Genomic DNA, 10,585 nt, shown 5'->3' with positions numbered 1-10,585 from the left:
GGGCAGGGAAAGGGGCGGGCACTATGACGTAATCAGAAAAGCCAGATCTGGTTGGAGGAAATTTAGAAGAGATTAGGGCGGGAAGGAGGCGGAGCCTAGTTTCCCTGGTGACTGGTTGCCTGGCGGTCGCCTGGTAACCGGTCGCGGCAGTCTTGGCAGCTGCCACGCAGGGCGCGTAAATCTGTGGGCTGTACCCCACGTTGGGCTCTTTCTGTTTGTTTCGCGATGGCGGCCGCCGCGGCGGTGGCCACGCTATCGGGTTTAGAGGATGGGGTGTCTCGGTCCCGTGGCGAAGGGGCTGGGGAGGTGGTCGTGGAGCGTGGCCCCGGCGCGGCCTACCACATGTTCGTAGTGATGGAGGACCTGGTGGAGAAGCTGAAGTTGCTCCGCTATGAGGAGGAACTCCTACGGAAGAACAACCTGAAGCCCCCGTCCAGGTGGGTGCCCTAGTCCCCGGAGCCCTGGTGCCGGCTGGGTCCCGGAAAGATGCCTTCCTCCTGCCTCTCGGGAACGCCGAGGGCGGGTTAGCAAGCACTTGCCTCCATCTACCTACCCAGGAAAGGCCACTTGGCGACGGAGGGCTGCCGGAGCTCACAGAGATTTGACTTGGTATTTTAGTAAAGAGAAGGAAGTTTTGAAACAGCAGAAAGCACTGGAAGACAGCTCCCCTGGTCTTTAAAGCACAAACGCACTTCCACAAATCACACACTGTTTTTCCTTCTGATTATAAAAGTAATAAAATACCTATTGTAGAGAACTCAGAAAAGTATTAAGAAAATGTGTAGAAAAATACTAAAATCACCCATAACCTTATTCCCAAAGATGAATGCTGTTATCATTTTAGATCTATCTCTAGTTTTTGTGTTCCTCTGCAAGAACCCACTCCTGCATCTGGTAACCCTGGGTATCGGACCTTGCTGAGCACTTTATATGAAGTTAGTAAACTTGTTGACTAATTGCTATGGTTTAAAGGACTTTTGTCTCTGCAATAACAGTACTCTGAGAAATCGAGAAGTGGAAAAGACAAATGAAATGACAACTACCGGAATTGTCTCTATCATAGAACCTAAAGTTCTGCTCTTCTGGTGCGGAAAAGTTCATCATATCCCAAAGCCAGTGCCTGTTTTGTTGTTTGCTGTATGGTTTAAGAAACAATCTAGGTTAAGAATCTGTAGTACTTTCTCTTAATGATTATAGCTAGGCTCAAATAGTTTCCCTCCACAGTTTTGATCTTATTTCCTGTTCTTTTTCAGTAACTTGAATTATAAAATATGTAGGCTTTATGTAACTTGTCCATATTGTTAAGTCAGTCCATAATAGAAAGATGAGAGGAAAAAGTAGTGTTGCTTGATCCATGATAGAAATTGAAGGATTGGGAGTTACTACTTAAATGAATTGATCAGAATAATATAAACAAACATTTTCTATGTTAAAAAATGCATTTTTTCCTAAGTATATTTTTCAAATGAAAAGAAAATGGCGTGAAGGTTCTACTTATATAGCTTCTGTACTGTTTCTTCAGGAGTTTAGTAGAAACTTTGGATCATGGGTTTGGGTGGAGATATCTTAGTTTAATGTCATCATTTCTCCCCTCATCATTAATTCATGAGGGAAGAAATGTTTGGTCTGGTAGCAGTAGTTTGATGAGTTCCTCAGGTGATTCACATATGCAGCCAAGATGAGAACAACTGTTTAACATAGCTGATAGACTATAAACAGTAAAAAAAACAGTGACTTTGTAAAAAAATGTAAAAATGCATAATGAATAATCATTAAGGTCTTTTCTTTAACTTCTGAGATTCTCTTAAGTCCAAATTACCATTTTCAGAAAGTACTCTCTTATTAATTATTTCTGACACATAAATTATTTTGGCAAGAGTTTATGTGATCAGTTTTTTAACATATCCTGCATTTTCCAGATGTAAGTTCTTTGATCAAATATTTCTTGTACAGTAGTTATTGCTCTAATCCTGTTGATTAAAAACTTTAATGTGAGTGGTGTGGATTACTAGAAACTTCAAACAGTGAATTATCGATGTCTTTTTATTTTGAAGCTATTTAAAAAAGAAGTCAGCAATTTTGGAGTTAACTCTTTCAGTTACTATAGACTCGGCAATATTTCATATTCCACCCTCCCCTCTTGTTTCGAACAGACACTATTTTGCACTGCCTACCAACCCCGGTGAACAGTTCTACATGTTCTGCGCCCTTGCTGCTTGGTTGATTAACAAAGCAGGACGCCCCTTTGAGCAGCCTCAGGAATATGATGACCCTAATGCAACAATCTCTAACGTGTTATCTGAGCTTCGATCATTTGTAAGTGTAAACAACTCTCTTCTTCCTGCAGGCTCTCAAGTTGTGAATTTTAATATTGATAATTAAAACAACATAAGTGCTAGCCTTTTAGATGACTCACTGTGAATAACTATCTTTACACATATATATATATCTACACACATACACTTATACACACAGATATGTATATGTAGAAGTATATATTCATATATAAAATTCCAATTATATCTGGATTTATTTTAAGGTAAAACCTCAGAATGGTTGATATTTAATAATAATGTTACTTATAAGAATGCTTAGGGTACACTCTCTATAGCCCAAATAATATTTTTCTTAATCTTGATATATTTCAGATGTCAATTTGTGGATACTTAGTTTTCCTTCTTAAAAATGATTAGAAAAAAAAAAACTATGAAGCTGAAACACTATGTTGAAAGAGAACTTTGATTTAATACTTTCATATCTGAGTGTTCCTGGGTACTTTTCATTTTTGATTTTTTTCTGGAGATAGGCAGTAAGAATTTTTTGACACATGTATTATGTACTTTTGATAAGTGAATCACTCTGTCCTTCATATGGTTGTTTGAAAATATGATACCAAGCTAGTAGTTTTATTGGTTTTTACCCTAACAATATCAATGATTTGTTCTGCTGTCATGACGTGTTATTTCTTTTTAACTTGATACTTTTGACAATAAAATGACTTCATTTTCCATTTTCTTTAGTTTTTTATGCATCAATGAATTAAAAAAACTAGAGATAGACTTTTAAGAAGCAATGTAATTACTGTTATTTTAAATCATATTTGAAAAGTAGAGAAGTGAAGAATTTATTCAGCAGTACATTGCTTAAAATATTTTGACATTGGAATATAAATAACAAATAATAATACCATGTTTATCTCTTGTATTACAGGGGAGAACTGCGGATTTTCCTCCTTCAAAATTAAAGTCGGGTTGTGGAGAGCATGTATGCTATGTTCTTGACTGTTTAGCCGAAGAAGCATTAAAATATATTGGTTTCACTTGGAAAAGGTAAAAATTACCCAACAATAGTAGGGTTTTTTTATTTTTAATTTTTAAATTTTTTTTCAATTTTTAAATTATTTTACTGTTGTTCAATTACAGTTGTCTGCATTTTCTCCCCACCCCTCATCCCCAACCCAGCTAAACCCACCTCCCTCCCCAGCTTCCACCCTTCCCGTTGGTTTTGTCCATGTGTCCTTTATAGTAGTTCCTGAAAACTCCTCTCCCCACTGTCCCCTCCCCCCTCCCCTCTGGCTATTGTTAGATTGTTCTTAACTTCAATGTCTCTGGTTATATTTTGTTTGCTTTTTTCTTTTGTTGATTAGGTTCCAGTTAAAGGTGAGATCACATGGTATTTGTGCCTCACCGTCTGGCTTATTTCACTTAGCATAATGCTCTCCAGTTACATCCATGCTGTCCCAAAGGGTGTAAGCTCGCTCTTTCTCTCTGCTGCATAGTATTCCATTGTGTAAATGTACCATAGTTTTTTGATCCACTCATTTGCTGATGGGCACTTAGGTTGCTTCCAGTATTTGGCCATTGTAAATTGTGCTGCTATGAACATTGGGGTGCACAGGTTCTTTTGAATTGGTGTTTCGGGGCTCTTAGGGTATAATCCCAGCAGCGAAATTGCTGGGTCAAAAGGCAGTTCCATTTTTAGTTTTCTGAAGAAATTCCATATTATTTTCCACAGTGGCCTCACCAGTCTGCATTCCCACCAACAATGTACTAGGGTTCCCTTTTCTCCCCATCCTCTCCAACACGTGTTTGTGGATTTGTTTATGTTGGCCACTCTGACTGGTGTGAGATGGTACCTCATTGTGGTTTTAATTTGCATCTCTCTGATGGCTAGCGATGCTGAACATCTTTTCATATGTCTCTGGGCCCTCTGTATGTCTTCCTTGGAGAAGTGTCTGTTCAAGTCCTTTGCCCATTTTTTAATTGGGTTGTTTGTCTTCCTGGACTGGAGTCGTGTGAATTCTTTATATATTTTGGAGATCAGGCCCTTGTCTGAGGTATCATTAGCAAATATGTTTTCCCATATTGTTGGTTCTCTTTTTATTTTAATGCTGTTTTCTTTAGCCATGCAGAAGCTTTTTATTTTGATGAAGTCCCATTTGTTTATTCTTTCCTTTATGTCCCTTGCTTTAGGGGACGTGTCTGTGAGGATGTTGCTGCATGGAATGTCTGAGATTTTCCTGCCGATATTTTCCTCTAGGACTTTTATGGTGTTATGACTTATATTTAAGTCTTTTACCCACCTTGAATTTATTTTTCTGTGTGGTGTAAGTTGGTGATTGGGTTTTCATTTTTTTGCACGTAGCTGTCCAGATCTCCCAACACCATCTGTTGAAGAGGCTGTTTTTGCTCCATTTTATGCTCCTGCCTCCTTTGTCAAATATTAATTGACCATAGAGACTTGGGTTTATTTCTGGGCTCTCTGTTCTGTTCCATTGGTCTGTGTGCCTGTTTTTATGCCAGTACCAGGCTTTTTGATTACAGTGGCCTTGTAATACAGTTTGATATCAGGTATTGTGGTCCCTCCTGCTTCATTCTTCTTTCTCAAGATTGCTGCAGCTATTCGGGGTCGTTTATGGTTCCATATGAATTTCTGCAATGTTTGTTCTATATCTGTGAAATATGTCATTGGTACTTTAATAGGGATTGCATTGAATCTATAAATCGCTTTGGGTAGTATGGCCATTTTGATGATGTTAATTCTTCCAATCCATGAGCATGGTACATGCTTCCATTTGTTTGTGTCTTCCTTAATTTCTCTCGTCAGTATTGTATAGTTTTCTGAGTATAGGTTTTTTACCTCCTTGGTTAGGTTTATTCCTAGGTACTTTATTTTTCTTGTTGCTATATCAGATGGGATTTTTTCCCTGATTTCTGTTTCTGATGTTTCATCCAACAGTAGTAGTTTTATATGTATTGCTTTTTCCTGTATGTGTACAGAGCTATTTAATTGAAGAGATAAGAAGTATTTCCTCTTGACTTTTCTAAACTGAAAATACAACACGTAATTAGAAAAGTTAGTATGGACAAAATTAGAATATCTGTTGTCTTAAAAGCCAGTTTTGATATTAATCATCCCTTTCCAGTTCAAATATATAATTATTAAAAGTTAAACTGTAATTGTTTATCCTTGTCAATTAGGAAATGAGACTTCTTTTTAAAAGCCTCTTTGTATATATGTATATATTTGTATACACAAACATAATCTATACATGCAGTTAACTGATAGCTGTAGATTTAGGGGAATATGGAAACTAATATAGTAATTTCAATGGGATATTTTTCCTTTGCTTAAAGTGATTGGGCAAGAAAAATACTGAAGAAGCCAGCTGACACTCTCTTAGACTTTATTCATTGCTTCCTTATCCGACCTGACAGTGCTATGTTCACATTTCTATTATTTATCAAATGGTATTAAAGTAATTTATTTACAGGTCTGGTTTTCCTGCTAGAAATTAGGAAATCTTAATGTGTACTCTGTGGCTGTTAGCATAGTATATTGGTGTATTATAGATGCTCAATAAACGGATGAATGAATAAAGTATTCAGAAACTATTAATTTATATAAGTTATATAGGTTATAATTAGAAAATACAAATTTGGTCCTTTGAAGATTGAGATTGTTGAGAGGTTAGAGATTGTAGAAGGTATTATTCAGGTAAAACATGAACAACAGTGATTTTGATTAGCACTAGCTTCAGCTAATAGTTGAATGTGTATTCAGCTACATTCTCCCAGGTACATTATCTACTCCCCATTAATAGGAACTTTTAAAAACTTACTTGACTTGGGATGTCTGGTTGAACCATATGAAATTACTATTGTTCATTTATTTTTGAACTAACAAATGGCAGTGTTAACGCTTCAACCAAAACATTACCACTTAGTACAATATATAAAGAATGTCTATGTGATTCACATTATTTCTTTATTAGATTCCAAGAAGTTACGTGTTGTGTTGCTCCATTTAGCACTTTTTAAAATTATGAAATCTATTGCCTGGTGTATTCTAAAGTCAACAGAAGCTATTGGTTTCTCAACCACAATTCAATTTTGTACTTCTTTGCTCCTGGGCACATCTTATTCTTGGCCCTGTATTGCGATTTGGATAACGTATAAGGACCGTATAGTGTACATATGGAAAAAAAAAGGGGGGGAAATGTTGATAATAGGCAGTAGAGAATATATCAGCTATGTAATATGTAAATTACATAGAAGTTACATATTTATAGATGATTATTTTATGTATCTAAATAAAATAAATCCTAGAACATGAGATATCTAATTCTAATTAATAAAAAAAAAGGAAATGTATTCTTTTTTTTCCCATCGCCATCTAGCTCCCTTATACTCTCCTACCTCCCACAATCACTGTTGTCCATGTCCATGAGTCCTTTTCCTTTTTGCTTGACCCTTCTAACCCCTAATTTCTCCACGAGGCCTGTCGTCTTGCTGTCTATGAGTCCGTCTCTATTTTGCTTGTTAGTTCACTTTGTTCATTAGATGCCACATGTGAGTGAAATCATGTGGTGTTTGTCTTTCTCTGACTGCTTTATTTCACTTAGCATAATGCTCTCCAGGTTTTTATGGCCGAGTAGTATCCCATGGTGTAAATGTCCCCTAGTTGTTTCAGTCACTCATCTATTGATGGACACTCAGGCAGCTACTAAATCTTGGCAATTGAAAATAATGCTATAATGAACATAGCAGTACTAAGGTTCTTTCGAATTAGTGTTTTGGGTGTGGGTAAAAAGGCAGATCCATTTTTCATTTTTTGAGGTATCTCCATACTGCTTTCCACAGTGGTTGCACCAGTCTACATTCCTACCAACAGTGCATGAGGGTTGCACTGTTGTTTGTTTGTTTATTGATGACAGCCATTCTGACAGTGTGAGATAATATCTCACTGTGGTTTTAATTTGCATTTCTCTGATGATTAATGACATTGAGCATCTTTATTATCTATTCGTCATCTGTATGTCCTCTTTGGAGAAGTGTCTATTCAGGTCATTTGCCCATTTTTTAATTGGGTTGGTGATTTTTCTGGTGTTGAGTTTTGTAAGTTCTTTATAAATTTTGGGCCCTGGCTGGTGCAGCTCAGTAGATTGAGCATGGGCTGCGAACCAAAGGGTCATCAGTTCGATTTCCAGTCAGGGCACATGCCTGGTTTGTGGGCCAGGTCCTCAGTGGGGGCCACATGAGAGACAACCACACATTGATGTTTCTCCCCCTCTCTTTCTCCCTCCCTTTCCCTCTCTCTCTAAAAAGAAATAAAATCTTTAAACAAAATTTTGGATATTAACCTCTTATCAGATGTAGCAGCAAGTGTGTTCTCCCATTTCGTGAGTTGTCTTTTTATTTTGTTAATGGTTTCCTTCGCTGTGCGAAACCTTTTTTAGTTTGATGTGGTCCCATTTGTTTATTTTTTCTTTTGTTTCCCTTGCCTGGGGAGATATAGCTGATAAAATATTGCTATGAGCAATGTCCAAGATTTTACTGCCTCTGTTTTCTTCTAGGATCTTTATGGTTTCGGGTCTAATATTTAAGTCTTTTTTCCATTTTGAGTTTCTTCTTGTGTGTGGTGTGAGAAGGTGGTCTAGTTTCATTTTTCTGCACATATCTGTCTAATTCTCCCAACACCATTTATTGAGTAAAATGTCTTTAGCTCATTTTATGTGCTTTCTTTCTCTGTCAAATATTAATTGACTATACAGGTGTGGATTTATTTCTGGGCTCTATATTCTGTTCCATTGATCTATGTGTCTGTTTTTATGCCAATATCATGCTGATTTGATTACTGTGGCCTTATAGTATAGTTTGATATTGGATAGCTTGATTCCTCCAACTTTGTTGTTCTTCTCAGGATACTATTGCTATTCAGGTCTGTTTGTTGTTCCATATAAATTTTTGAGATATTTGTTCTAGTTCTGTGAAATACATCATTGGAATCTTGATAGGAATTTTGCTGAATCTATAGATTGCTTTGGGTAGTATGGACATTTTAATGATGTTAGTTCTTCCTATCCATGAACACGGTATGTGCTTCCACTTACTTGTATCTTCTTCAGTTTCTTTCTTCAGTGTCTTAGAATTTTCTGAGTACAGGTCTTTTTCATCCTTGGTTCGATTTATTTCTAGGTATTTTATTCCTTTTGAAGCAATTCTGAATGGGATTGTTTTCTTAATTTCACTATCTGTTAGTTCATTATGGGCATGTAAAAATGCAACTGATTTCTGAATATTAATTTTGTATCCTGCCACTTTGCTGAATTAATTTATGAGTTCTAGTAGTTTCTTGGTGGAATCCTTGGGGTTCTCTATGGATAATATCGTGAAATCTGCAAATAAAGACAGTTTTACTTCTTCCTTTCCAATTTGGATGCCTTTTATTTCTTCTTCTTGTCTGAATGCTATGGCTAGGACTTCCAGTACTATGTTGAATAAGAGAGGTGAAAGTGGACATCGCTGATTTGTTCCCAGTCTTAAGGGGAATGTTTGTAGTTTTTGCCCACTGAGTATGATGCTGGAAGTGGGTTTGTCATCTATGACCTTAATTATGTTTAGGTATGTTCCCTCTATTCCCACTTTGCTGAGAGTTTTTTATGATAAATGGGTGCTAGATTTTATCAAATGCTTTTTCTGTATCTATTGATATGATCATGTGGTTTTTGTCCTTCATTTTATGTGGTGAATCACATTTATTGATTTGCAAATGTACCAACTTTGCATTCCCAGAATAAATCACACTTGATCGTGGTGTGTGATCTTTTGATGTATTACTGTATTTGGTTTGTTAATATTTTGTTGAGGACTTTAGCATCTGTCTTTATCAGGGATATTGGCCTATAATTTTCTTTTTTTGTAGTATCTTTATCTGGTTTTGGAATTAGGATACTGCTAGCCTCGTAAAATGAGCTTGGGAGGCTTCCCTCTTCTTAAATTTTTGGAATAGTTTGAGAAGGAGAGGTGTTAGTTCTTCTCGGAAAGTTTAGTAAAGTTCACCTGTGAAGCCATCCAATCCGGGGCTTTTGTTTGTTGGGAATTTTTTGATTACTGCTTCAGTTTCACTAGATGTGATCTGTTTATTCAGTTCTCTGATTCTTCCTGATTTAGTTTCGTAAGATTATATGTTTCCAGGAATTTATCTATTTCTTCAGGTTGTCCAGTTTGTTGGCATTTAGTTGTTCATATTATTTTCTTATAATCCTTTGTATTTCTTTGGCATTAGTTGTTATTTCACCTCTTTAATTTCTGGGTTTTTTTATTTGGGTCCTCTCCCTTTTTCTTGATGTGACTGGTTAAAGTATTGTCAATCTAGTTTATCTTTTCAGAGGTCCAGCTCTTGGATTAATCGATCTTTTATACTTTTTTTTAAGTCTCTATTTCATTTCTTTCTGCTCTGATCTTTGTTATTTTCTCCCTTCAACTCACTTTGGGCTTTCTTTGTTCTTTTTCTAGTTCTTTTATGTGTAAAGTTGGATTGTTTATTTAAACTTTTTCTTGTTTTTTGAGATAGGCCTGTAATGTTATGAATTTCCATTTGAGGATTGCTTTCCCAGTGTCCCACCAATTTTGGATTGTTGTGTCCTCATTTTCATTTGTTTCACTGTATCTTTTGATTTCTTCCTTGATCTCATTGTTGACTCATTCATTGTTTATAACGTGTTATTTAGGTTCCATGCCTTTGCGTGGTTTTCAGTGTTCTTGTGATTGATTTCTAGTTTCATAGCATTGTGGTCAGAGAAAATAGTTAATATGATTTCAGTCTTTTTAAATTTATTGTGACTTGATTTGTGTCCTAACATGTGGTCTATCCTAGAAAACATTCCATGTGCACTTGAAAAGTATATATATTCTGCTGCTTTGGGGGAAAATGCTCTGAAGATATCAATTAAATCCATTTGATCTAGTTTTTTGTTTAAGGTCACTGTCTCCTTGTTGATTTTCTGTCTAGAAGATCTATCCATTGAAGTCAATGTGATATTAAAATCCCTGATTATGACTGTTTATGTTACTCTCTCTTTTTGTGTCATTCAAGATTTGCTTCACATATTTAGGTGCCCCTATGTTTGTTGCATAAATGTTTACTAGAGTTATATCTTCTTCTTGGATTCTTCCCTTTATCATTATATAGTGTCCTTCTTTGTCTTTTCTTATAGCCTTGGTTTGAAGTCTATTTGTTGGATATAAGTACTGCTACCCCAGCTTTTTTTTCCTTTCCATTTGCATGAAATGTCTTTGTCCGT

General features: G+C 36.3%; 1 protein-coding gene across 1 annotated transcript in view; it reads left to right on the top strand.

Annotated features, from left to right (window-relative positions):
- Positions 1 to 123: 123 nt before the first annotated feature.
- IFT57 (intraflagellar transport 57) overlaps positions 124 to 10,585 on the top strand; it is a 71,699-nt gene continuing 61,237 nt past the window's right edge. The window contains exons 1-3 of the mRNA XM_024578170.3: positions 124 to 437; positions 2,154 to 2,316; positions 3,211 to 3,329. Of these exons, the coding sequence (XP_024433938.2) occupies positions 226 to 437; positions 2,154 to 2,316; positions 3,211 to 3,329 (494 nt within the window). The 5' untranslated portion in view covers positions 124 to 225. The remainder of the gene's footprint in view (positions 438 to 2,153; positions 2,317 to 3,210; positions 3,330 to 10,585) is intronic.

This window comes from Desmodus rotundus, chromosome 2, assembly GCF_022682495.2.
Source record: "Desmodus rotundus isolate HL8 chromosome 2, HLdesRot8A.1, whole genome shotgun sequence".
In the NCBI taxonomy this organism is placed as follows: domain Eukaryota; kingdom Metazoa; phylum Chordata; class Mammalia; order Chiroptera; family Phyllostomidae; genus Desmodus; species Desmodus rotundus.
The sequence above is the reverse complement of the archived record's forward strand: the minus strand, read 5'-3'. Positions and strand labels throughout refer to the sequence as shown.